The sequence below is a fragment of the Apodemus sylvaticus genome, chromosome 9 (assembly GCF_947179515.1).
Source record: "Apodemus sylvaticus chromosome 9, mApoSyl1.1, whole genome shotgun sequence".
Taxonomy (NCBI): Eukaryota; Metazoa; Chordata; class Mammalia; order Rodentia; family Muridae; genus Apodemus; species Apodemus sylvaticus.
The window spans coordinates 68,787,627-68,812,574 of NC_067480.1; the positions used below are offsets into that span (position 1 = coordinate 68,787,627).

The 24,948-nt window shown below is 37.5% G+C and overlaps 1 protein-coding gene across 1 annotated transcript in view; it reads left to right on the forward strand.

Annotated features, from left to right (window-relative positions):
• Nucleotides 1-24,948, forward strand: part of Ccdc168 (coiled-coil domain containing 168) — a 28,004-nt gene continuing 3,056 nt past the window's right edge. The window contains exons 1-5 of the mRNA XM_052191838.1: nucleotides 1-103; nucleotides 3,959-4,050; nucleotides 4,175-4,211; nucleotides 4,495-4,537; nucleotides 8,302-24,922. Of these exons, the coding sequence (XP_052047798.1) occupies nucleotides 1-103; nucleotides 3,959-4,050; nucleotides 4,175-4,211; nucleotides 4,495-4,537; nucleotides 8,302-24,922 (16,896 nt within the window). The remainder of the gene's footprint in view (nucleotides 104-3,958; nucleotides 4,051-4,174; nucleotides 4,212-4,494; nucleotides 4,538-8,301; nucleotides 24,923-24,948) is intronic.

Below are 24,948 nucleotides of genomic sequence, written 5' to 3' on the forward strand. Positions count from 1 at the left end.
ATGTTTCCAAATTGTATTCCTCCTTCCAGGACTGAATGTAAAAGTTTCCCTCATTCTTCCAGGTTTCCTAGATTTCCAGAGTATCTTTTGTCAAAGCCTGAAGGTATGTACTTCCTTTGACACCATCCCATATCCATTACAAACTCCTGTCACAGAAGGGTTTCATTCATTCTTTAAGTACTTGTTGGCCTTACACTATATTGAATCAATATTTATTGTGTTGAACTATTTGATTATTTCTTATCATTATAACAAACCCTGCTTTATACATTTATTACTGAGGGTTCTTGTTAAAATGAAAGTCTTGTCTTGCATTGTCCAAAAGGTTCAAAGAATATGAAATCTTTAGACAAGGTTTTAAAACTTAAATAGAATCTTCTTGTGTCATCAAATACTGTTGGTAATGGACTGTCTCTCTGCTGTTCTTTTACATTTGCCTTCATGATTATGAAGAATATATGCATTTTTGTGCTGCTCATGATTGATCTAAGAAGTCTCCTATGCAAGGAAGCATATATGTGGCAAAATAGTCTCTTACCAGTAGGCATTTACATAGGAGAAATTCACAAAGTTCTAGAGGCTATTCCAAGCCTGTTTGGTGTGTATAGGAGCTCTCAGTGGAGAAATAGCTAGGGTTTCTGTAGTGGTAATGGGCTGCACCTCTTCAACATCCCAGCAGGATGCACTGGCATCTGCCCAGGAACAGAAGACACACACACACACACACACCATACCACATGCATGCACACAAGAACACATTCTCACAGCTCACAAGCATGCATGCATGCCAGTTTTTTGTTTTTTGTTTTTTTTTTTTAAATGCCTTAGCTAGCTCAAAGGCTGGGAACTCCTAAACCTGCCCCTGCTACCCCAGGCCCAATCCGGAAAGTGGCCAGTGGCCACCCACTGAAATTCTTCATGGCATGTTGGCTTTCTTTCCTGCAGCTCCCATTCTTCTCCCCCTAGTCTGAGCGATTCTCTCTCTCCTTTTTCTCAGTTCTATGCCCTCGCAAATCTAAAGATCCCTGCCTGTCTCCCTCTGCCCAGTCATTGGCTATACAGCAATTCTTTATTCCCAATCAGAGCCAACTGGAGACAGAATTCCCTTAGCCTAAATTTGGTACACTGCAAACAGGTTTTGGGGGGTAACACAATTACCAAGAGAACACTGCAGGTTTCAGTACCATAAAACTTGGTAACATGGAATACAACAGACCAGAAACGAATTACCTTTGAGTTATTTAACATTAAGAGAATTTGGGAAAATGTGCCATCATGTGTAGTGTGTTGCTTGTATTCTAATGTTAATGTTGGGCTTCCAAGATTGGTTACCCCGGAGATAAGAGAGTCCACATGTAGATGCTAAATCACCCTGTCTCCAAGTTATTTCTGATTGGAAAATAGAGACGCCAACAGTTAATATCTGAGCAGAAGAGACATAGATAGTATTTAGGTTTCCCTGTCTTAGGGTGGGAGAGGAACCACTAGGAGGAGAAAGGTGCAGGACAGGAAAAAGGAGAGGCCACCACTAGTTAAGAGTTAAGAGAACATGGCCCTGAGGGCTGACCAGTTAAAGTTAAGAGCAGCCCAAATGAACCATAGTAAGTAATAACTCCGGGTTATCAATACTAAAGTAGATTCTAACAACAGAGAGAGCAGTATCTGCCCAGCTCTTGTGTTGCTTAAGGCTTATTGTAAATATGTTGTGTGTATCTTACATCTGGGAACTTAAATAGCAAAGGCAGGGTAGAAACCTCAGGCCTGAATTAAATATTTTAACAATCATCTAAGAAAAATCAGGTTATCTTCTCAGCTTTTAAATTTTATCAGAAAAATCTACCACTACCACCATCACCACCTCCCCAAAAATTTAAAAGACTTAAAAATCTAAGGAAAAGGAATCTTTAAAAGAAAATCACTGCCAGTGCATGTGTGGAAGGACAGAAATGAAAGCATACTTGAAGAACAAAGTGGTTGCAAGTTTCTTAGAGCTATGGAATCCCTGCTACATACTCTGGAGGACTCTCTTTGCAAAGTCAAACTCCGAAGTCAGAATGAACCCAAGATAAACACAAGTATCTTTAGTCTGCTCAGTGGACAGGAGTCTATCAACTCGCATAACAGGGAAGTAGGTTAAGGCAGGAATTTTTATCCATGGATGGAATGCTAAGAGTGTTCCTGAGGATGGTTAAGGTTAACTTCTCCCAGATAGCCAGGATCCGGCTCCACCTAGGGTGGAGAAGCTCCGAGGGAAGGTTAAGCTCATTGTTCCTCCAGGTCTACGAATTCCTGAATTAAGCAGGTGACCCACCCAGCTGCCGGAAGCAGTTGAGCAAAGAACCTCTAGGAGAAACTAGACAACTTCCACCGGAACTCAACCCGGAGTCTGGGGGGAAGGGTTTGCCCAAATTGTTAAAAGGTCTGACCGCCATTAAAGTTTTGGCCTCCATCAGTGAAACATTGTCCAGACCCTCCTTCCTTTCACCCCTCTCCCATTCATCCCTTAGCTTCTGTTCCAGCAACCCAGTTCGTAATAGCTTCAGGCAGCCATGGAATACAACACTGTAGCAAATAGAAATTTAAAATATTCCAAGAAGCCATGCAGGTTCAACAGAGACAGTGGCAACAGTACACACTTAAACTAAAAAACTATATGGTGTATGTTAAATTCAAGTTAACTCAGGAAACCAGTTTTGCTTTTATTTTTGTTTTTGATACAGTGCCTGCCTTACTATTAGCCCTTGGTATCCTGGACCTTGCTCTATAGTCCAAAAATGCCTTGAACTAACAGATCTGCCTGTCTCTGCCTCTTGAGTACTGGACTTTAAGGCATGTGCTACCATGCCTAGCTATAGCATCCAGTATTTTTAAATGTTACACCTGTCAATTAACATTTATTCTAAGAAAGGACTATGTTTCTTGACTACAAGAAAACACAATGTACACTACTGCTGAGAGGAAGAGAAATTACTAGATAAAATGGCTTTCTAGCTTCAACTTTATTTTACATATTTTTCATTAGGGTAACAAATCAATTATGTCAAGGAATTGTGTATGTTGCTTTTATTAAATTAATAGAAAATTATTGGTTAAATTAAAAAGTATAAAGCTAAGTGTGGTGACTCATGCCTGTAATCTCATTACTAGGGAGGCTGAGGTAAAGGACTTCCATGAGTTCTAGGCCATATTAGACTATATAAAGAGTTCCAGGGTTCCCTGTGTTACAGTGGAAGACTCAGTCTCAAAGGAGAGAGAGAGAGAGAGAGAGAGAGAGAGAGAGAGAGAGAGAGAGAGAGAGGAGAAGAAGAAGGAGGAGGAGGAGGAGGAGGAGGAGGAGGAGGAGGAAAAGGAGGAGGGAAGGAAGGAAGGAAAGAAAGAAAAGAGAAAGAAAACTAAGTATATAATGATGTCACCAGAGTGATGCACATCTGTGCTGAGCTCTCTAGTTCCAAGGCAGTCCAGATTACACAGGGGTTTCAGGCCAGCACAGGCCATGTAGCACACGCAAGGCCTTGCTAAATAAATAAATGACCTACATACATGGACTGTACATGTTTCACCTGTGACCTTTCGTCACTGCAAGAGCTGCTGTGAGCTCAGTTAAACACCCACTGTGACACGTACCTTACTTTATGCAGGCCCAGAGCAAGCACTGCACCATTGGACACAGGCACCGAATGACACCAGAAGTGTTTTTTTGTTTTGTTTTTCTTTTTCTGGTAGAGCTTTGCATGAACTTATGAGATAGATGGAAAGAAAAGCTTTTTGTATTTAAGGGACTTCTGAAGTCAATGCCTTCTGAAATAGATACCAACCATTATGGCAAAAACGTCTAATTTCTTTAAAAACAGATTGAAGTCTATACTAGACGAGAATACATTCTGCATATTATGGGACTTTTTAGACTACTGGATATTTAGCAATGCTTGGATACCAATCCTATTCATAATTTTCCTAGGAGTTGCTTTTGAGATAATCCTCGTAAGAACTTGTGAATTCTTTAAGAAGAAGCTTGAACTATGGGAAAATGGTAGTTCAGGTTCTCAGAAGGTAAGAAATAATTGACCACTTTCTCCTATTTTTCAAAAACGCTCATAAGAATAATTTATTTAAAAAAAACATCTAACTTGATAGCTGGTTTATTTCTCTAACATGTTTATCTTTTCCCTTGAAGCAGAATGAAGATGGTTTCCCAAAAGGCATGACATTTGGTAAATACCACACAATTTCATTTTATTTATTTACTTATTTATTTAGGCTTTTTGAGACAGGGTTTCTCTGTGTAGTCTTGACTGTCCTGAAACTCCCTCTGTAGACCAGGGGAGTTCAAAACTGGCTTCAAACTCATACAGATCCACTGCCTCTCCCTCCCTCACCAATACTGGGATTAAATGCATTAGTCACCACAACTCTGTTTACAATTTCATTTTTTAATATAAATTTATTTAGCCTGAGTGTCTTCCTCTTATACTGTAACTTTTTGTTCCCATCTAGCTTTAGAGAGATGGTCAATTACCCACACATCTTCAGCAGAAAGGTAAGTGAGGTGAAACAAATTAACTTGTTTACATTCAGTTCAGACTTTTATCTGAATATAAGAGAAGGTTCTCCCTAAAGGCATGGTAAACTGTAATTCATTCCAATATTGTTTTTAAGTGGCTACTTTGTTCCAAGCTCTAATAAGGACTTTTCATACATTGGTAAAATTGACCTTTAGAGTAGATAAAGCTGCTAGAGGTTAATTGGCTCAGGTTCTTACTATAAAAATCCCTCCACTACTCACAGAGAAATAGTAACCACCAGTTCTTATAATTCAGTTGGATAAAACTTAGTTACCATCTACCGTGGATGGAACCACCAATGGTGTTGTAAAACTGACAGGCTGCTTTGAAATTCAGAATGTAAGTTTAAATCTATAAACTGGCTACAAGTACCTCAGAAAGTAATCAAAATCTGTCAGCTCACAATTACCTAATTGCTGTGGATTAAACACCAACATCATCATTACTCTTTGCATTGTTCTCTTAATTGTTTTATAAACTCATTCCATGATTATTAAACATCTAGGCAATAGGTACTGCTTGATTCTAGAATACAAAAACTTAAGCTAGTTTCTGATTTCAAAAAGACATATAGCTACAGGCTAATTGCCTCCCAGTATACAAAAAGATGTTTAAACATTTAAGCATTTAAAAGATATCTAAACCAAGCTAGGGTTTTGAGGATAATTTCATGAGGAAGACATTAGAGCTGGGATTTCACTTTTTAAAATTACAGTTATGTATTGATTTGTTAGTTTGTTTGGTTGGTGCTGCCTCTGCCTCCTGAATTTTGGGACTGAGTGTGCACCACCATGCCTGGCTATAAGTGATGTTTTATTTTTCCGTGAGATCACTCATTATTTTGTGCAGAACGAATCTGGAGATTGATAGTATTAATTTCTATCATATTTCAAATCTTCTAAATTTTAAAGTCTAGTTGTTTTGTTATCCCATTGGATCCTAGGAACTTACTTTACCTAAGGTAAATGCCTCAAGAAGCAGAAATACTGTGTGGAGGGTCCAGATCAGTGGAATCCTTTTCAAGAGTGGCTCGCAGCAGGATTGCCATTACAGGCTAAGGAAACTCCATAGTGCCATCAGACATCCATGGGACTGTCTAAGGCACTGGGGCTTGTATGTGAGGCTATCTCCAAGTGTACACTATCTCCAAGGCTCATCATAATATTGACAGGGAAGAGGAAATCTTAAAAATATGAGGACAGGGACTTTCAGTGTTCCCCTCTGTGTGCCATTATTCACTCCTTTCTACTTAAGCAGGAGCTAATTCTTAGGTGGAGTTTCTAAGGGACTTTAAGGAAAGATGCAGCAATCACCTCTAATCAAAATCATCACTTCCCATGGTTTCAGGTACCTGAGACCAACTATAGTTGGAAATATTAAAAATTCTAGAAATAAACAATTCATGACTTTTAAATTATTTGCCATTCTGAGGACCATGATGAAATATGCTGTGGTGGTTTGAATAGGAAAGACCCCATAGGCTCAGATATTTGAATGTTTGGTTTCCAGTTGGTAGAATGTTTAGGAAGAATTCAAACGTATAAAAAAAAAAATCTAATAGTCTGAAGTAATTGTCATCGCAGAGACTTAATGCCTCTCTCTCCTTACCTAGGCCTAGTCCTCGAAGCTTCTAGCATTGATACAATCTTTTTGTTTTGTTTTGTTTTGTTTTGTTTTGTTTTGTTTTTTCAAGACAGGCTTTCTCTGTGTAGTCCTGGCTGTCCTGGAACTCACTCTGCAGACCAGGCTGGCCTCGAACTCAGAAATCCGCCTGCCTCTGCCTCCCAAGTGCTGGGATAAAGGCCACCACCGCCCAGCGCATTGGTACAATCTTATCTAAGCCTCTGAGACTTACTGCTGAATATGCCCACCCTTTCTCCATCTTTCTGATCTTTGGGCGGCTGATTAAACAAAGTTGTCCTCGCTCAAACACCTTTCCAATCTGACTGATTCCAACTAGCACTCAGATTCTGACTGAATTGCTCTGACTGACCTCATACTAACTTTGACAGTATGTTCTAACATTCTGGCTCTTCCTAATTCTCTGGCTCATTGTCTTCACCTGCTGTACTTGTATTCACATAATCTTTATTTTACTTAACTGTAGCGCCAATGCATTCCATCATTAGTGCAGGTAATTCAGACATCAGAACAGAAGCTGCAAAGCACTTTAAGTGAAAATGAAAATAAGATAGAACTTTCTGAGACATAGAAAAGTTATATAACTTGTATTGTGAAGTATTATAATATTCTAGTGTTTGTTGTTTTTAATCCTTTACCTAACATAAATCAAACTCCAGGGAACTCAGTGAGTGCTTGCCTCTTAGGTTCTAGACCTTGGGTTCAATACCTAGGACTTCAAAAACTAATTCATGATTTAATAATGAAGCATTATTTTTGATGTTTGTTTTTTGGATTTGCTTTTTTTCAAGACAGGGATTCTCTGTATAGTCCTGGCTGTCCTGGAACTCACTCTGTAGACCAGAACTCAGAAATCCGCCTGCCTCTGCCTCCCAGAGTGCTGGGATTACAGGTGTGTGCCACCACAGCCCGGCAATAATTAAGCATTATTATAAGAAGAAAAAGCATAGTATACCCAGTGTTTGGTGACATCTACAGATTGAAGCATTGTTGGGACTGGGAATGGATCCCTGAGAAGGGAAGCAATGTAGTGTGGTAGGGTAGTGGTTTTAGAGGAACAAGCTTAATGAGGATATTCTCAGACAGGCATATACTTGGCTGAAAACACCACCATTTGTTGGCTACCATATATTGCTAAGGTCTTGCTTTTTTAAGGTCATAGTTCTGCCTTTTGTTGTTTAGCCTTGTGTTAGACAGTTTGCTTTTGAACATTGGCCTAAGCAGTTATGCTTACTGGCAAATCTAAAATCTATAGTGTAAGTCTAAATACTATCTTTGGAAAACTTCTTCTTGCTGTGGAGAAGTCACTATTGCTCAGTTTAAGCCTAAGGCCATTTAAATGACTCTTTGAACATTAGAGAGAACAGTTGCATTTATAATTTACTAGTTCAAATGTTAAACTTATCTTTAAAATACCCTCACAGAAATATCCATTGTAATATTGGCATGTATCTAGACTCCATAGATCAGCTAAAGTGACATATAAATTAACCACCATACTAAGATGATGATGTAAGATACTGTTGACAGTCTGAGTTCTTGTTTGACAGAGTAGAGGAAACAATAGAATTGCAACATCTTTACTATATGTTCATTATTACAATCACTGCTCTGATCCAGAGGTCTACTAAGAAGCACTTCCCCCAAATGTAGGTGTTTCTTTTCCTCATAAATAGCTGACTAGATTAACCATTGGTAGAAAATCTACACTTGATGAGATATATTCTCTGTTGTATCTACTAAATTCCATAACACTGTTCCTTATAACAACTTTTATATAACAAAGAGAAACATATTCTTTATAAAAGCATATAATCTTCATTCTTTGGCTCACTGTTGTTAAAAAAAAACATTCTTAGATTAAGAGAGAAATTATCTTACTCTTAAATAAATTTTTTTCTTAACTTTAGCAACTGGTCTACTAAAGGAAATTATGATGAGATGCGTTCCTTAACAATGTGGGTGGTAGTTTCACCTTTATCTCCATGTTTATAAACAGCCTTGTTTTCATTTATGATAGACTTTGCTTAAGTCTAGAGTGAGACACTATAAAAATGTGTATTGTAAGTTACAACTCACACTGTTTTGTTATCTCCAGAATTGAAACCTTTTCAGGAAGAGTGACAACTGCTTCTCCATCTGAAGAGAATGGAGATAACAATAGAGAAAGAGCTTTTTCTTCATATGATGACTGTGAATTTCAAGAAAGCAGTTTTTGTGAAAGTCACTCATCTTCAGGTGGGACCAATGCACCTTTGTCAGTATTTCACTCAGAAGTAAAGAAAATTTTCATAAGCCAGAGAAAAGATACGCAAAGTAAATATAAAGCAATACAATTTTCTTCTAGTAATCTATTTTCAATAATGAAAACCAACAGTACAAAAAACTCACTTCCTGATGATATTAGTTTTCAAAGCACTTTTCAATTTATAAGAGATAAGGATCTCAATGTGACACCATGCCCCCTTGTCCATTTATTTCTTTCTGGCGACCAAATTAGACAAGTAGAAGAAAATATAAGAAGAAAAATCCCTGTGAACACCAAAGCTATGTTAGTGAGGGAAGCTGATTATCTGCACCACAGATTTCAGGAGCCATTGATTTATAATCTACATTCTAATCAAATATTTATTCCTGCCAAAACACAAGATACATTCCTGGACCAAAATGCCATACAGAATCAAATGATTCATGAAGCACATTTTACTAGACAAACACAACAGTTTATTTATAACCAAGAGTCAGTAGTCAGCAACCAGACTAGAGGTTTTGTTCAACCTCTAGATTTTATGAGAGTGCCATTTTCTAGCAGCATGCAAGACTCCTTCCAGGCCCAAAATATAGATCATAATGATAAGAGCCAACATTTCATCCACATCCCATGTATTGTTGAAATACAAGACTCTACCAAGGGCAAAGAGTCTGATGAACACTTCAGTGACACCCAATATTCTATTTGTTTTAATGATCCAAACAAGAGTAACTATTTAGTCAAAGAGCAACATAGTGATTTCCAAAATGCTGAATTTCTATCTTTAAGTCCAAATTCATTTGCCAAAGCTGTGTCACAACAAAACATAATGCCAGAAGCCCAGCAACCCATGGCTTCATTGGATTCAAACCAGCATTATGCATACAGTTCAATGTCTCTTTCACCCACCATTAAAAGGCAAAAGAGAAAGATACCAGACAATCAAAGAAAACTCAACCTTAAAGTTCCATCTCTAAAAGCAAAGAAAACGTCTTGTTCACAGGTATTTCCAATCATTGTATGTCATACTTCAGAAAATAAGATCGAGTTAAGATGTAAGAAGAAGAAAATAGTGCATCAAAGGAAAATAATGTCAGATATAACATTGTATCTTATTTCTAAGCTAATCTCTAAGCTCATCACTCCCCATGTTAAAAAGTCTTTCTTAAAGAATCTAGTGATGGTCCTTCCAGACTTAATAAATTATGAACATTCTCTGCAGGAGCAACATAGATCACAAGATACAGAAAAAATCAATTATGCAAGTTCTACTGATAGAGTAAGTTTGAGTATTACTAAAGACATAGAACACTCATCCATGGTCAACACTAATGAACTGACAGCTCCTTCTTCATTATTTGAAGCAAATGGAGAGAGGACTAGTGAGGACTCAGTTCAGCACACACTTGACCTGAACATTCCAAAGCATGAGGAGCTTTCAGGAATGTTATCAGAAACTCTACAGAAAGATGTTTCATTTCCCAAAATAGAATCACACAGAATAAAAGTCCAGAAGGACATACAAACTACAGAGAATGTAGATGAGTTAACAGTCAGTACACCAAACACACAAAGGTACTTTCCAAAAGAAAGAATACAGAATGCCAAAAATTCAATGGAAATCATTCTGAGCTTTTCGGGTATAAATTTACTTATTTCTCTAGGATCCCAAAAGCATGCAAAAAATGAATTGAAAGACATAAATGTTCAAGTGATTACAGGAAGCATAAATCTGAAGGAAGAGAAACCATTAATGAATAATATTACAGACTATGGTAAGCAAACTGACAGTGGAAAGCTGGAATGCAACACTACAAGCAATAAAAAAAATAGACATCAATATGAAAGGATGTCAAGTACCTCGCATAATGCTCTGCAAACTACTATCTCTGAACCCTTTGGTATGGAAATATATAGCAAATTAAAAGCCAAGTCAGGCACACCAATAATAAATTACAGTCACTCTGCACTACAAGAGAAACTACTAGATGTAAAGAAAATCCAGGAACTTGAGCATACTGATGAGAGCTCCACATTTAGAAAGCCACAAGAGTGTGACAAGGATAAAGAAGAAAAAAGTAAAGAAACAGTTCCACCACTGGCAGAAGACTTGGGAGTCATTGTATGTCTTAAGCAAAAGGTTGAAAATGTCCAATTTGAAATGGGACAGATACATTCAGAAAATAGAACAATTCAAAGTAAAGGAGCACAGTCACAGGCTATTTCTACACAGACATTATGGAAGACTGACTCATGTGCTTCAACAGATCCACTACAAGTTGAGAAATTGTGGCAAAGGACAGACAAATCTACAGACAGAGAAGAGGCTACAGGTCCCACTCACCTACCTTCAATGCCAGAGAACTTGCCCACTAGTGAATATTTAATTGAAACAACAGAATGTGGCATCCCAATTGGTAGAAAGTCCACAAAGACATTGGATGGTCATATTACAGAAGACAAAGAAGAGTGGATAAAAGACTTATGTGCAGTTGCCACAGGACCTTTCAAAATCAGAAAAAGGTCATCAGGAACAAAAAATGTACTCAGTGTCAAACATGAAATTATAAATGTGAAGAAATCTGCATTTTTCCAGAGACTTTGTATTAGGGCATATGACACTCTGATCCATAGAAGAAAAGTGGGAGGCAGCTTTGAAAGCACTATTAAACAAATGCTGTATAATGCAACATTGGCACCCAGGCCTCCGAATGTTCATCCTCAGAGGTCTAGCATTCCCAATAATAAAATAAATATCAAAGTAACACACCCAAAACCCCAAGTTGAAAAGAAAGGAAACAATTTAGAGTCCCTCACTAAGGAAAATGAAGCCAAAGATGCTCTTGAAGTTCAATCGTGCCACGGAGTGAAAGTGGTGGAACAGGCGCTGCAGGAGAGAGGGGACAGGAGGCGCTTCGGATGGGAAGCACAGCCAGTGAAAGAGATTAAAATGGAGAAAGAAATGTTTGAAGCAGAATCTTTCACAGATGCAATTGAGAAGCCAGTTGACTCAATAAGAATGGATTCACTTTATGTTGCAAATATAAAGAAAACATCTACACAAGCAGAGCTCCTAAATTCTGAGGAATTAAAGTTGGGTCCTCCAACATCAGAAAAATTACTGATGGGAGACTCTCTGAGCCAAGCAAGAGAAAGCAATGTTCCAAATAATGGAGATGATACAAGGGAAATTAGTTGTAGTTTTACCCAAAAAGCTTTGTTGTGGCTTCTAAGTTACTGCATACCTGTTTTGACTCGTTCTAAAAAGAAAAAAGACCGAACAAAATTCACAAACATAAGTATGGTGAGGCTGAAGTATATGAATAAGGTGAAACCACCAGCTTCAAAAGCATTCAATTTCAGAGGCAATATAAAGAAGTCAAAATTAGACCTTAAGGCCAAATTTAAAAAGATAAAGCAAGATAAAGCATTTTTACCTGAAGGTCAAAACACTATTTGCTTGACCTTCCATAGCAGATCACAAGGGCTGTTTCATCATGCTCAACTAAAGCAAGGAGAACTAGCAAGCAAAATATGTGTTGCTTGCATTGCTGAGAATAGTGCATTCTATGATAGAGAGAAACAACCTCCAGAAGAGAATCAAAACCCTTTTTTACAGGTACTTCAGCATGACCAACACCTGTGGGCTGAGGAAGATCAGAGGAAGAAAACTCTCCCAGACCTCTCACCCTCCTCTATAAGTCAAGAACAACCTGTTAACAGTCAAAGTATAAAAGTCCAAAAAGATTCCCTGAAAAATACTTTAAAGGCTAATCTACAAATGGACCCCCTAGAAGCAGAAGGAATTCAGAAAACTACCAAAACAGAAAATGGTGTAAACTTCCCTGTAGTTGCTAAAATTTTATTTCCTAAAGAAGGGACCTCTTCGCCTGGTGAATTTGCAAACACAATAGATGATGATAAAGAATTTAATAAAATCGCTGAAAGTGAGCTAGATTTGTATCCTGGAGTAAACAATTCAGAGACATCAACAAATCTGCAGGTGACATTCCTGCAGTCTTCTGACTCTGTTAGAAGATACTTTGTTTCTAGACGTAAAGGAGAGAGAAAGACAACAAGATCAAAGAAGCAGACACCAGTGAGTCAGAGACATAGAACTATGCGTGAAATAAAATCACAACAGACAGTTAACTTGAGGTACAGCAAAAAACTAAAATGTAAGAAAGAAATTAAAAATTCACAGCAAAGGACTAACATAGCAGCTGCCTGTTTGGACATTGTTCCTTCCAAGGTACATATTTTGCCCAACAAAAACATTAGCAGCTCAGAACTATGGACAGAAAAACAGAGAATAAGAACACTTGGTCATTTGCAACTAATGCAAGAGAAGTCATCAAATGGAAGAAATGTACACTACCCAGGTTCTGCTGATACAAGTAGTTTCTCTAGCATGAAGAACTTTGAAGAAGAGGGGACAGAGAAACCAGAAGACATCCTGATCTCAAAAAGTAGTCCTTGCCTTATATTTGGTATGAATCAAGAAAAATACCACAATCTTTTTAGATCAGACAAAGAACTGAACCAACTAGGGAGAACAACCACTCAGGTACAACCACAATCACTCACAGAAGCTATTTTGTGTTCTGCAACATGTCCTATCCCAGATGAATTTCAATTAGAAAAGCTAGAGGCCTATTTCAGTGCTTCCCCTTTAAAGTTTGGGGAATCCAAGGACAATGCATTGTCTGAAAGAGAATGTGATCTGTTTAATGAAAGACAACACAATGAACACACTGGTGACAGTGAAAAGGAGGCAAAGGAACTATCAGTTTCATACATTAATCCAAACCATGGTGGGGAAATGAAATGTTACTCAACCAAAATGAAACACACATATCAGGAGAAAAAAATTGTGGATGAAACTTCCTCTTCAAAAAATGTTGCACCTGATATTAATATGAGCATCAATATAGAAAAAGATTTACTGAGTAAAAAAGTACCCTGTTTTATGCAAATGAAAGAGATACTGTGTGATAAAGGGAAGGTTACTTCAGATGATATCAAAGAAATTGATATTCAAGATAAAGAAAAAAAGCAAAATGATGACGACACATTATCAATGTCATTCCCACAGCATAGCCAACATTTTGTATTTTATTCACATCCAAGCAGGGATCCTAACTCTCATAAAGTAGTGAAACAAAGAGGGACAGACATTCTGTTCATTGTGGAACAAGATGTCACACAGCAGAGTCAGTCAGCAGATAAAACACGAGAGTATGACATGTATACATCAATTTCAAAGCCTCAGTCCCTGAAATCAGAAGAATCACAAATAGATGTAGTTAAGACTGATAGAACAAAATATCACAGTCCAGATGATAGAACTCAGGCACAGGAATTGAACAGTTGGGATAGATTAGATAGAAATGAGCTTAAAAATTATCTCCAAGCAACCATCTCAGAGTCTTTGAATCTCTCAACTCTTGATATACAAAGATCTAAAAGACAGAGCAAGGTATTTACATACAAAGCCTTACAAGGTAAAATGCGTTCAACTGGTATAACTATGAAAGGAAGAAAAGCATTTGTTTCAAAGGTATTGACTATTCCACAGTGTGGTCATAGAAAAAATCTACTTCCAAAAACCTTGAAATCACAGATTTCTGAATTATTAATATATTCTGGTGTCTTACCTGATAGCCTTAATATAATCATATTGGAAGACCCGACATCAGAGAAAAATAAAAGATTAACACAGAATTTGGCAGCAATAAAGTTAGAGACTATGAGTTTGTCCACACCTACATGTAAAGAAAGTAAGAATTTAAAATTCATGGACAAGGGAGATGAAATGAATACCAATTATCTAACTGTTAAAGCAAGTAAGGCATCAATTTCTCAGACACCTGTTACTGCTGGATGTGGAACACCAAAACCTGTAGCAGTTTCATCCCTAAATGCTATCTTGTCTCCTATGCCTGTGCCTCTTGATGTTAGCACATGTAATGGATTAAAAGACAGGGATATAATGTGGACAACGAAATCTAGTCGTGAACTTCATAACCAGTCAGTACATGAGGAGAGATCTTGTCATGCACATTCCACTGACAAGGATGCTACTTCAAATGGCACCAAAGATATAAAAAGTCAAGATGAAAAAGAAAACCCACTGAGTTCCCAGCACTTCAATTTCAGTTCTCAGAATATGGCAGGGCCTAATTCTGTGAAATCTGATTTACAGCTGATTGATTCAGCAACATGTTTTGAGTTAGAGAGAGCTGTTTATGATGGACAAGCACAGCCAGTCAATGTAAATACCCAACAAAGCAGCACAGGAGGTGTAATGTTGCAACTTCTAAATACAGAGGAATCTGAGACTGGCTCCATACCATGTAACAACACCTGGGATGGAAATCCCAGGACAAAGTGTGACGACCTCATAGCTGAACAAAAAGCATGGAGCCTTGAGAACTTGAGAACTTTGAAACCTTTACAGGAGCCCAGCCTTATGTCGATGGGAAAAAAAAGTGAGAACTACACTTTTTCAGGCAAAAGACTGGTGAGTCCCATGACAAAACAAGATTCAAGGTTGCTTAATATTGCAAGGCAGAGCACGAGAGTCAGTAGAAAAAAAAGGCACCATAATAATAAGCATCAGTTGAGAAAGATGATGCATGTGCAAGAGGCACTGTATCATGCTATTGAAGATGCTGAGATTTGTCCACTTGAATTCATGACTGATGAACTGTTAGTTGATACAGCAGAAAGGACTGCTTTTTATAGCAGAATACCTCAAAGATCTGTGTCAGAGGAAAAGGAAAAGTTGCAAGCAAACTTAGCCACAACTTTCTTCGGACCTTACAATTGCTTCATACCTACTTTATTTGACTTTAAAAGACAAGTAAACATGATTAAATTACCAGAAAGTGATACCGTGTTGAATCAAAGATTTTCAACTATGAAAAAAAGGAAGCTATCAGTTTCAAAGATAATTAAAATAAATAGATACTTTATTACAAAGCATAAGAAAGTTAAATTAAGAGCCAAAATGAAAGCCATAGGACTCAGTGAAAACATAACTGATGAACTTCAAAACCTTATTCACTTCATGTCAACTACCACTAACAGAAAAAGTAAATTCAAAGCAGAGGTCGGTTTGGGAATATCAAAGTTTACTCAGACACAGTCAACACATGGGATGTCATCAGTTGAAGACATCATAGAGTACGATGTTTCTGTTGACAAAGATGGTTCCAACATGCAAGTAAGCCTTGAAAATACACTTTCAAATGTGAGGAAATCACACAGTTGCTTAGAGATCTGTGAACCAGCCAATAGCACTACCAAACTTGGCAAAAACAAATCTGGCCAGTCTCTTTTAAAAGAAAAGTCATTTTATTTGACAGAAATTGTTACTTCTATTGCCAGGAGTTTAGTGACTTCCAAAGAATTTAAAAAGCATATTCATGGAATAAGAGTCCCTAAGCTGTCAGCTCACAAAGGTACACCTTCACAGATAATGGAGTCCACGGATTCACAGTCACCTCATGTAGAATTTGAGACACAGGACTTTAGAACCCCAAAGATAAAAGTAGATAATGATGAGGTAAATACAGACATAAAATCTGTCTATCCATGTATGCCAATTCAACATATAAAAACAGAGTTATCGCATAAAATATGGGATATTTATAGAAAATCTGCAAAAGGAAATTGCTTGGACAAAGCAATCATGAAGAGGAAAGAGGAGTTTGGACAGCCAATTTTGTTTAAAATAGCTTCACAGAAAGTGCAGCCATTTGAAGCAGATCAAAAGAGACAACCTGATCCTTTCAAATCAGAAGTCTTTTCAGCTAACATGGTGCTCCCCAAAGACACCATGCTTCAGAAAAAAGCTGTTTATTTAAGAGACCAAGAAAGAACCACAAAAGCTGGAGACAAGCTTAGCCAAGAGGTTGTCCTTTCTTGTAATGAGCATTCTCTTCACGTTGAAAAGCAGAACAATGAATTTAAAACAGGTTGGAAAACATCCTCATCTTTTGCCCTGCTCAAGAAACAGGAAAAACCTACTACTATCTTAGGACCTATGTGGAGGTCTCATGCCAGTGACCATACCTATCTTGAAACTATAAGACAAAAAGAAAAGGTAAAAATATCAAATGTGAAAAGTGCTTTGTTTGCCAAACAAACAAAGCTGAAGGCAAAGAAAATACCAGTTTCTCTCCTCCTTGGACATGGGGGCAGAAGCAATAGAAACGAACTAGGACATAGCATGCAGCACCAGAACAAATCAGAGCTGAGGAGAAATATACAAAGCCTGGCTCTAAAAGCTAATTTTGACCCTGGGTGCTTTATATCCCCAGTTAAAAAGCTTACCAGAGTAAAACTGGAAAAAGACAAGCCGGAAGAGAGAAAGAACATTCCTTCACAGATAATTCTGAAGACACCATCTAACCAAAGGCAAATGTCATGGTCAGGAGGTGTTGATGTATCTAGAAAACTAGAAGAAAATATTAAACAGGCACATGATCATAGCTCTTTCAGGGACATTAACCAACAATTTATGCAACAATTTTGGGTTAAGTCAGAACACTCTTACAAACCTTCTGGTTTACAAAGAGGGATGAACTCTGAATTAGCTTCACAGAAAGTGGAAACTGATAGTCTTGGGCTAGATAACTCAAAAGCTAGAAGAACAAAAGTCTACAGTGTCCCACAAGACAGCCTACAACATGAATATTCCCTGAAGAAAGAGACATGTAGACCAGGAATGGTTTTGCAGCCTATGAAACAGTTTTCTCATTTCATAATGGCAAATGAATTCATAACAAAACAAGACATCAAACCATCAAGTCCACAAAGAATGGGAAGACTGAAAATAATGGATAAACCATTAGATTCGAAGGAACAATTGGTTACTCCCGGGCTTATGGTACAGCAACAAAATCTTTTCAAAGATCCTTTTCTAGGATCCATTTCCTCTCATGTACCACATCAGCCTCATATTGAAGAGCCAAAGGAAGACATGAAAATAAGTAATAAAATCTTAAAGAATTTGTCCCAACAGCTGAAGAAAATCTCAAATGAAGATTTTTCTGATATGGATCACATGCCAAGAAGTATCGAAAAACTACTCTTGCTTATTAAAGAACAGGAAAAGAGAAGAAAAAAAAGTAGAGGGGGTAAAAAAATTGAAGTAGCAGAAGACATAAAAACAACAATGAGGAAGTCCATTCCATTTCTAAATTATTCACCGTCAAGAACACAATTGATCTACACAAAAAAGAACAGTGGTATGTTCATGCAAAGAGATGGGACAGAGCCTACTAGGAGAATGGGCACACTACAGAGAGAGCAAAGGCTGTGTGTACAAGGGATCAGCCTAGACTATGTTTATACAGATGAGTTTTCTTCCAAAGTTATTCGTCAAAACAGAAGAAGAACAGCATTCACAGAAAGTGTTCTGTATCAAAAAAGGATAAATATGAAGGTGAGGAAGACAACTTCTGGAAGGCTGTTTAACATTACAGGATACAGAACTCTTAGCTTCAGAAAGGAACTACGACATAGCATGAAGACACAGAAGGAGCTGCCACAAGTCAAAATGGTGGCAGATTTATTTTGGAAGGAGTTGTGTGTTTCTGGCTACATTGCATCTCAAATAAAAAAACTTATAGAAGTAAGGGAGGGGAAAGGCAAATCACAAAAGCCATATATTCCTCCAGAGATGAAGCTGAAGAAAATGAATAAAACTAAAAGGTTATCGGTACCGCCAATTGATAACAATTCAATATCAAGCACTGTCAGAAAGTCAACACAATATACTATAAAGCACAAAGAACACCAAATGGTTTTACTAGATATTATCCCACAAAATAAAGACTCATTAATGACTGGTCAACAGGTGAAGGAGCTTAGGCATATCAACTTCAATTCCCCCTTGGAACAAGAAGCATACCGTGTTGTGTTTCCAGAGACTAGAGAAAGTGATTACAGTAGGCTTGAGATTCAAAGACTCAGAGAAGTTACAGATTTTGAATTCTCCACTGCACAAAGCATAAAGCAAGGAGTTCTGAAAGACTCCATCAAACATTCACTTTCAATTCCACCCAGAAGAAGAGGACCCAGGGAAGCAAATATTTCAAGTTCCAAAGAACATGACATATTTCTCATGGAGCTGGATACTTTCCAGAAAAAGACATGTAAGGTGCAAGAACTGCTTAAACAAAGCACTTCCAGGGTAGGCTTGGGGTCTGTTGCCTGTCCAGTTAAGGAATCCTTTGGCTCAGAAAACACTAAGGTACCTAAGAAAGTGGGTATGTATCATAGCATAAAAGATATTTCCCATCTCTCTGTAAGAGATACATTAAGAAAAACTGACACAGAACTAGGTTCCAAAGCAAAGTCATCAGTCTGCACAGATAGAGGTACAGCTCAGAGAGACTATACAAAGTCTATTCAGAAACCCAGAATCAGTCTGAATTCTATACAGTGCCACAAGAGGGCGCCTTTCTACTTAAAACCAATCCTGAGTACAACAATGAAGGACAGTGGTGTAGGGCCCAAAAGGGATCTCAAGGGAAAAGAAAAGGCCGAACCAGCTGACAGTCCATTAAAATTAAACAGACAGAAAGTGGACAGTTCCAAAAAATTGAGGCCAAAATATTTAATTATTTTTATCCAGAACAAAGAACAAATTCTGGAATTTTTTTTATCTTGTATATTATATCAACTTCAGACTGAAAATACACAGAAACAAATCTCAGCAAAAGCAGCTCTACATTCAAAATGTTTTAAGCCAGTGGTTGAAAAGACATCAAACGAAGTAAACATTCTAGGAGATCAATCTTCAAGTTCAGAAGGAGTTAGCTTGCATACTAAGCGAGGAAAGGGTTGGCCAGAAAGTGCAACCAAGGCTTTCCCAATGTCTAATACTCCATCTTTGATGGACATTCATAGGATTACACCACCACAGGTAAAGAAAGCATTAAAAACAGTAGGTAATCTGGACTCTCACACTTTAAATACAGAAAATGGAGAACAGAAAAGAAGGATAAAAGAATTAAACCAACACCATATGTCATTTTCCTTCAAGAATCTGGAGGAACATATATTTTACTCCCCAAATTATTCTTATGTTCAGTCACATTTGGAGCCTCAGGCAAAGGAAGTATCATCAGAAGTAGGCAACATATCAAGCAGGACAAAGGAGCTAGATTTGTCATCTAAAGATCAACTAAGTACTGTGTGTGAATGTAGACCGGAGTGGATGTTCCCCTCAGTTGTTTCAGAGCAAACAAAAGAAGATAAGGTGTTGCTTTTGGAGTCAAGCAGTAAAAGTGTAAAATGCCCAAGCCTTTTGTTGTCGAAAAGAAAGCAGTCATCTGATGGAATCCAGATAAGTAAATCAGTGTCAAATGATAGCTTACCCATGCTAAGAGTCAGCAAAAATGAATTGTTATCACATAAAGCAAGCAAAAAGAAGCAAGAGGAGTTATATCTGCCTGAGCTGTTCATACATTGTCTGTCATTATATATGCAGTTTTTGCATGAAAATGAAAAACTGAAAGGTAACATAGAATGTGGAGTTATGAAAGATATAACACACCTTGAAAGAAAAGCCATTAGCTTGAAGAGGTTAGAACTTCCACCGAGAAGGTGCATTGGCTATGCTCAAAGTGGTAAAGCAGAACCACAGTGTTACAAAAAAGAGAAAATGATATGCATGAGGCGTAGCAAGGATAAACCAGGTTTGGTAGAAATAAAAGCACCCATCCCTTTACCTCATTTCAAGTTGGATAAAGAGAAAACTGATGTGATCATCTCAAGTAATATAAGACAAGAAAAATACAAATCACAGGAAGAAGAGACTGGCATAAAAGAAATGAAGATGGATGAAGTAATAGGCTCTAATGTTACCTTAAAGACAGAGGACTCAACACTGTCTTTTTCATCTAGTGGAAACAAATTAACTTTATGCTTCGACACTACAAAACAAGGCAGAGTACAAGAAAAGTTAAGCAAATCAGACATGAAACCAGCAAAATCTTTTATTTCATTACCATGTATATCACATCCTAATTTAAATTCAAGAATAAAAGTAGGAAAAGATAAGTCAGAACTACTAAAGGACTGCCTTCCACCACTAAAGCCCCTGTCATCACTGAAAGGCAGGAAATTACCATTTTCAAATCCATTTAGTGAAGATAATCTATGTGGCCTAATAGAATTAAATTATCTTCCACAGAAGAAAGAATATAGGAATAATATACCACATCTGAAAGATATTGCTCGAAAGGGGAAGAAATCACCTTCTAAATCTTTGTTACATGGAAAGGACCTATGGTGGGACAATAAAATACAAAAAATTATACAGGGCAACAAAAATAATCTTGATGTAGTTCAGAATAAACCTTGGGATTCTGTTCCTTCTTCACTTTTTCTGGAATGGGATCCTAAAACAATGGAGGCATACTTAAAAGGAATAACAAAGTTCTGCCTTGGATCCCCTGCAGTGTTAGAATTGTCAGGTGCGATAGGAATGTACCAGGAGCTAAATGATGGTGTTTTAAGCAGTATTGAAAAAGCAAATCATATGTCACTGAAAGAGAAATTGCAGATACAGTCCAAGGACATGATACATTCAAGCAGACTATCTTTGAGAGAGAAACTGTCTTCAGCATCACAGGAGTTACAATTTAATATTGAAGAAAAGGAAAAAAATATACCTGAAGATAAAAAAATTAAGAATTGGAACACACCTTCCATACATTCTCTTTCTTGCTCTCAAGTGGACACAAGAGTAAATGGAGAGGAAGCTATGCAAATAAGAACCGAATCTTCTAGTGATTGCTCAAAGCTCCAAAGACCATCAGATATACAGGGAATTGTTTATGAAAAGTCTGCTTTTGAACCTGTCTTGAACAATGTAAAACATTCCTTGGAATCTGTAATCCATAAAGAAGAGAGTACAAAAACAGAAAATAACATACATTTGAAAGAAAAGCAATTAATCGTACAGAAAAGTCAGTTAGACATCAAAGAGCCTGGACACGAGCTACAAATTAAAGAACTAAATGTAACCGATAGACACAGACACATGTACACAGACACATGGACACAGACAAATGTAAATGAAAACTTGGATCATTTTCAGGAAAGAAAATGCAAACTAGGTGAGAGTTTAGCCTTGGCATCTTTACCTCACAGTAATTTGGACATAGAAATAAAAGACAAGGAGAAAACAGGGATAAAAATAGGATCCTGTTCTCTGCACTCACTGAGTATGGAATCTTCAGATGCAGAAAAAATAAATTTTTCAGCATCTTTGAATGGTATCTTAAGTGATCCAGAAAGTTCAAGATGCTTGTCATATAAAGAAGAGGATGGAGTGAATATATTTGAAAGAATCACAATGCATCCTACGGCCAAACATGTGAACAGGAAGACATCATCTCTTTCATATGTACCTCAAATAAAGAGATTTAAAGTGGATCTTGAAGAACAAAGTAAAAAGAAGCATGAAAGTAGTAGGGGAAAAGTCATACACCTGAAAGAAACATGTTCTGTCATCACTTCTTCAGACATATCAGACATAGCAGAGGAAGTTGAAACAGAAACAATGCAGAGCCATGTGCCCTACCCTGTGCTACAAAAATCATTGCCTGTAGGGCAAGTAGGATCTACAAAGACCACTGCCAACAGTTTTAAAAAAAGAAAACTACATCCACCATGGGATGAGGAAGTACAAACCTCAGCCATTGATAATTTGACATACCTCAGTGGCCCAATTTCCATGACAAAGATATCTGCACCTCCTTGTGTGTCCAGTGTCAAGAAATACAGAACCCTGAGCCAGAAAAGAACTTATCGGTGGAATACTAATGAAAAACCAGGACAGAAACAAGAAAGAGCAAGACACTATAATGTAGTTGCAACAAAATGTGATGCTTCTATATCATTGCTTACAACAGGACAAATAGCATGCACAAAGCAAATTTCTAAATATTCAAAAAAGAGGAAAATTCTTCCCTCAGTGCAGGAAGAAGTACAAACCCCAGCTACAGATGGTTCAGCATACTCTAGTGGTATAGTTTTAAAGGCAAAGATATCTTCACCTACTCATGTGTTCAGTCTCAGTGAGCACAGTATCCCAAGAAAGAGGAAGATTCCCCATGGGAAAAATAAAAAGATAAGACAGAAGCAGGAAAAAGCAAGAAAGTTTAATGTGTCTGTAACAAAGAATGATTTTTCTGTGCCTTCTAGAGTGAGTGAAGAGGAAAATATGCTGGGAAAAACACTATTTTCTCTTCCACCACCAAAGGTTAAAGATGTATCAGACTCTGACATAAAAACATGCTTGAAATCATCAGATTATATGTTAAGCAACGTAAAAGAACCAATACAGGAAGAAGGAAAGAACAGACTCAGAAAAGACATGAATGATGAAAGGATTCCCAAATCAATAGATCAAAAGGTAAAGAAACTACCACAATCATATACACTCAGTATCAAAAAATTGCAGAGCAAAACCCAGGGAGAAAAACTTTTGGATCTGTCAGGTACAATTGTAAAATTGTCTGTCTCACAATTGCAACTCAAGAAATTTTCAGGTTTACAGATAACTGATAGAAAAGTTTACAGTGAGATTAAATTACTGAAAGAACATGTGCCACAGAAAGAAAAGGTAGGTAAAAAAAAGCATGCGGGCGTAAGCAGTGTTATAGTGCATCCCAATAACATACATTTGAAGACAAAGAGATCGCCTATCTTACCTATACAGAGTTTGAATGACTGTCAGTGGAAAACTAGAAAGCAGGGAGGAAAGGTCAAAGAAGATAGAAGTGAGCCACGAATAACATTAAGTAAAAACTCAACTAAGATATCCACTGCCGCACCTCCCCAGCCTGTTCTTACTGTGAATACAGGAATCAAAGACGAATGCTCATCAATGTTAACAAGACCCTCTGTTTCAATGGGATACTTACAGAAATCAATAGATTCTGAAGAAGGAATTTACATTCAGTCCATTACCGGAAATTCTTCAATTAGTCTTCACAGTGAAAAACAACATGTGCCAGAGGAAAAGGAAGAGGTTGGAATGCAAAGAGCAAAACTCATAACTCATAAACATCAACCAACAAATGTGCAGAAACTTGAAGATGAACAAGGCTTGGTTTTGACTAAATCTTCTTTATTACTAGATTTGCCTTGTCCCCAATTACACGAGGAAACAGAGTTCAGTGACACAAAACTAAGACTAAGAAATCCTGCTTTGCAGAGAATATCAACTGAAGGAGAAACAGTACCTAGAGAGGTAGGTATCACTGTTGGTGATACCGCAAAAGATGTTAAAAAACATCATATCCCTCAGACAGAAGATACATATAGAAAAGAAAAAATAGAAATAATAGACAGGAGAGGCACAGATGTAACTTTGAAATCCCGGAAATCACTTCTGTCCCAGAAGCTCCACAGAACAGAACTTCACATGCACATTAAAGCCCCCAAACCAGAGAAGCACGATGACAACGGCGAATCTCGCGTTTTGAGGAAAATGTACACTTCCAAAGCTTCTCTAACCAATGTCACGCGGAGTAAAAGTGTACAAGTAGTTGAAGTCAACCATCTTCTAGATGGTTTAGAGAGCAAATCTTCTCTACTCCCACAAATTGTTCCAGTATTATCAGAAACAGAAAAAATGACACACAAGGAGGACATGTGTACTAATGTCAGAAAAGGAAAGCAATACCCAAATCAGAGAGACAAAACAGTAGACTTGACAATTGAGGTGCCTTGCAAAAAGGCAAAGGTCTCACCAATTTCACATCTTCTTAATGCAAACGAATTTGTCCTAAATATGAAAGTTCTGGAGAAAAAAGTACACAAAAATAAAAGTGAACTCACTGTGGTTGCATCACGGACTTTCTTGTCCATACCATCAGCAGATTCTAGTTATTTGCAGGACAAAATACAGACAGGCACAACACGATTTACAAAATCTCCCCATCCACAAGAAAATTTCCGAGAACCAGCAGATGCCCAGGACACAGCAAGCAGAGGGCTAGCTGAGATTGATTTTAAGTGTATTGTTAAGGCAACACAACACAATGTGCTACTGAAACAAAACAGGCCACAGAAATCAAAGAGTATGACCAGTGCCCTGCGAATAAGTCAACAGCCACGTATCAAATCAGAATGTAAGACAACCTTCCCACATCATAAAATTGATTTCACAAGATTAGGTACTATAATAGGGGAAAAAGTACTGGACATGTCCTACAAATGGCAAAAGGGTCAGCAAGGAAAATATAAAAAAGAATCTTCAACTAAAATTTTAAATTGGAAGAAGGAAAGTGAAATCAAAGATAATTTAAGTTATAAAACTAAGTTTTCAGTTTCTCCATTCTTTTCTTTAGAAAAGATACCACTTAAAAAATTGAGCATTGTCCATTCAAGTAAATCTCAAGACAGTGAAAAACAGAATGTGATGATGATAGAGCAAGTCAAGCCCTCAGCCAAAGGTCGCCA